Source organism: Ranitomeya variabilis, chromosome 3 (genome assembly GCF_051348905.1).
Source record: "Ranitomeya variabilis isolate aRanVar5 chromosome 3, aRanVar5.hap1, whole genome shotgun sequence".
NCBI lineage: Eukaryota > Metazoa > Chordata > Amphibia > Anura > Dendrobatidae > Ranitomeya > Ranitomeya variabilis.
The window spans coordinates 766,364,185-766,368,265 of record NC_135234.1 but is presented as its reverse complement, the minus strand read 5'-3'; the positions used below and the strand labels follow the sequence as shown (position 1 = coordinate 766,368,265).

Below are 4,081 nucleotides of genomic sequence, written 5' to 3'. Positions count from 1 at the left end.
CTGTAAGAGCGGTCACACTATAGAGCTCTGTACTGTAAGAGCGGTCACACTATAGAGCTCTGTACTGTAACAGCTGTCACACTATAGAGCTCTGCACTGTAAGAGCGGTCACACTATAGAGCTCTGTACTGTAAGAGCAGTCACACTATAGAGCTCTGTACTGTAAGAGCGGTCACACTATGGAGCTCAGTACTGTAAGAGCGGTCACACTATAGAGCTCTGTACTGTAAGAGCGGTCACACTATAGAGCTCTGTGCTGTAAGAGCGGTCACACTATGGAGCTCAGTACTGTAAGAGCGGTCACACTATAGAGCTCTGTACTGTATGAGCGGTCACACTATGGAGCTCAGTACTGTAAGAGCGGTCACACTATAGAGCTCTGTACTGTAAGAGCGGTCACACTATAGAGCTCTGTGCTGTAAGAGCGGTCACACTATAGAGCTCTGTACTGTAACAGCGGTCACACTATAGAGCTCTGTACTGTAAGAACGGTCACACTATAGAGCTCTGTACTGTAAGAGCGGTCACACTATAGAGCTCTGTACTGTAAGAGCGGTCACACTATAGAGCTCTGTACTGTAAGAGCGGTCACACTATAGAGCTCTGTACTGTAAGAGCGGTCACACTATAGAGCTCTGTACTGTAAGAGCAATCACACTATAGAGGTCTGCACTGTAAGAGCGGTCACACTATAGAGCTCTGTACTGTAAGAGCAATCACACTATAGAGCTCTGTACTGTAAGAGCGGTCACACTATAGAGCTCTGTACTGTAAGAGCGGTCACACTATAGAGCTCTGTACTGTAAGAGCGGTCACACTATAGAGCTCTGTACTGTAAGAGCGGTCACACTATAGAGCTCTGTACTGTAAGAGCGGTCACACTATTGAGCTCTATACTGTAAGAGCGGTCACACTATAGAGCTCTGTACTGTAAGAGCGGTCACACTATAGAGCTCTGTACTGTAAGAGCGGTCACACTATAGAGCTCTGTACTGTAAGAGCGGTCACACTATAGAGCTCTGTACTGTAAGAGCGGTCACACTATAGAGCTCTGTACTGTAAGAGCGGTCACACTATAGAGCTCTGTACTGTAAGAACGGTCACACTATAGAGCTCTGTACTGTAAGAGCAATCACACTATAGAGGTCTGTACTGTAAGAACGGTCACACTGTAGAGCTCTGTACTGTAAGAACGGTCACACTATAGAGCTCTGTACTGTAAGAGCAATCACACTATAGAGCTCTGTACTGTAAGAGCGGTCACACTATAGAGCTCTGTACTGTAAGAGCGGTCACACTATAGAGCTCTGTACTGTACGAGCGGTCACACTATAGAGCTCTGTACTGTAAGAGCGGTCACACTATAGAGCTCTGTACTGTAAGAGCGGTCACACTATAGAGCTCAGTACTGTAAGAGCGGTCACACTATAGAGCTCTGTACTGTAAGAGCGGTCACACTATAGAGCTTTGTACTATAAGAGCGGTCACACTATAGAGCTCTATACTGTAAGAGCGGTCACACTATAGAGCTCTGTACTGTAAGAGCGGTCACACTATAGAGCTCTGTAAAGTAAGAGCGGTCACACTATAGAGCTCTGTACTGTAAGAGCGGTCACACTATAGAGCTCTGTACTGTAAGAGCGGTCACACTATAGAGCTCTATACTGTAAGAGCGGTCACACTATAGAGCTCTGTACTGTAAGAGCGGTCACACTATGGAGCTCTGTATTGTAAGAGCGGTCACACTATAGAGCTCTGTACTGTAAGAGCGGTCACACTATGCAGTTCTGCCCCAGGAGTTTATGTTTTTTATTTCACCAAAAGTTCCTTGGAAATCTCCTGAGAAGTAAATATTATCTTAAGTTGTAGGCAGTAGACGGACGAGTAGATTAGATCGAAGCAGTAGATGTCCTAGTGAACGACTTATACATTTTGCTCTAGACTGCTCAAGCACAAAAATAACAGAGTCGTGGTGATGTATACATTAGTTTATTAAATGAAACTATAGTTTTGGAAACCTCATAATGAATGACAGACACAAGTTCTTCTCTTCCAATAAATTCATAAATTCAGTATTTTATGAAGTATAATTTCTTGATATATTTACGAAAAACTTCATCTCTTACCCCATAAATGACTGGACTAAGAAGCCTTGGCAAACACGTGAATATAAGAAAGCTTGAGATGATTAAGTGACTAATATATTTGATAAATAGGGTCTCGGTGATGGTGGAGATGAAGGAGAACATACATAATATGAGCTGGCAGGCGTGGAGCATCACCGTTTTTCTGGCTTTAAGGGCGGATGACCCACCAGATCCGATCTTCCTGGCAACCAGCATTACTTTAATGTAAGTAAATGCAATGATTAATGCGACCACGGCGAAGCTGGAGAAATTGATGATGGCCTTAATTACATTTTGTTGGGGAGTTAAAGCCAATAGTGAAGGATCACAAGCCACATACAATGACAAAAAACTTTTTTCAATCGAGTACATTATTACAGTCAGGTCGGCAATACTTGGACAAACTCCTATGACCCAGATTACGAGAATCATAGAACGCGCTTTTTTTGCTGTGCAAAACTCTAGATGTCTTAAGGGGAAACATATGGCTACGTAACGTTCTAGAGACATGACGGCCAGGTTGTATGGAGTCACTCGAAAGGAGCAAGCGGCCAAGGTCTGTAGCGTGAAACATACCGGCACTGGGAGGGATGCAGAATAAATGGTAAACAATAGAAGGAAATTTCCAAGAGCCAGAAACAATGTATCATTGATGAGCATGTGGACAAAGAGGATGTAACGAGACTTCTCCCAGAAGTGAGGATTGGAGAAGAAGACCTTCAGAAGAACAGAGATGATGTACAGGAAGAAGGTGAAGGATAGAAGAGTGAAAACAACAAGAACAGTTCGGGTGACGGCATCAACCAATTCAGTATAAATGGACGTTGCGGAATCATTCCTAGGGATAGATGTAAAATTCACCATTGGAAACTGGATGACGGCAATTCTTCTATGGGATCTAACACTGATAGGAAACAAGAAAGTGACAAGATTAAGCTTTTCAGATGTGAAGAATTCATAAATATCTGACTTCTCTTGTGCCGAACCTTCTTTTAACCAAATTGACATTCCTACAATTCATAGGAAATATGGTAGTATGGGCTAATATTTGGTTGCCATAATAGCTTCCTTCAGCTCAGAGGTGCTACAGAGGCATAACATGAGAAAAGGTCTTAAAGGAGTAGCCGATTGTTTTGGAATCATCTCCGAACACTTTAAAAAAGAGCTTATTTTGCCAAGACATGCTTCTTTTGCCAGGATGGATGGCTCAAGTTTGCCAGAAAGGACTCTCAGAGCAGCTCATTATTCTGGCTTATAGCGGCTGTTTCCAAATAGGGCACTCCTGAATATGACCTAACGTCAGCACATTGTAGACCTAGGAGTGTATTCTGGTAAGGACCTCTGACTGCACCGAATTCACCAAAAATGCTGCAAGTTTTATTCCAATTGCAGACGAGAGGTAGATATGCGTGAAGATGCAGGAAAAATGCAACATAGATATAAATTAACATTTCGACCATTCCTGAGTCTTGTTCACAATGTCGCTGGGGAAGGAGGAAAAAACACAAAATAAGTGCCATGTACATAAACGATAATAGCAGTTAGTGCATGAAATAATACATTGTATACAGTATATACAATATAAAGACAAGGAGAACAAAGGAGTATTACAGGTATATAAATTTATTAAATATCCAAAGTGATAATACACACGTATCAAAAATGTATACAACACTAATATCATTACCAAAATTTAAATACAGAGTGCATGAGGATGGTAAAAGGAAACAGGTACACCACCGGTGTGCGGAGCCTAATTTAAATTACAAAAGCGAAACGCGCGTCAGGGGTCTTTGTTTCCTGGTTCCTGTCCGGTGTGCTGGTTAGCCCTCCATACCTGAGGTAAGCGCCACGTCTCATATGTCTACCATTGGTGACTTTTTGTCACCATATTGCACTCATTTACCAAGGTGGCTTCTTGCTGTTTTGAGCATTAACTGTCTGCTGATTAATCA

The 4,081-nt window shown here is 42.4% G+C and overlaps 1 protein-coding gene across 1 annotated transcript; it reads right to left on the bottom strand.

Annotated features, from left to right (window-relative positions):
• Positions 1-2,069: 2,069 nt before the first annotated feature.
• LOC143817805 (odorant receptor 131-2-like) lies at positions 2,070-3,134 on the bottom strand. Its single transcript, XM_077299271.1, has one exon. The coding sequence runs from the start codon at positions 3,132-3,134 to the stop codon at positions 2,070-2,072; it is 1,065 nt and encodes a 354-aa protein (XP_077155386.1).
• Between the last annotated feature and the right edge of the window lie 947 nt (positions 3,135-4,081).

What these genes read in the sequence shown, in the direction of transcription:
- LOC143817805 (XM_077299271.1), bottom strand. Translation starts at nt 3,134, where the DNA reads ATGTCAATTTGGTTAAAAGAAGGTTCGGCACAAGAGAAGTCAGATATT.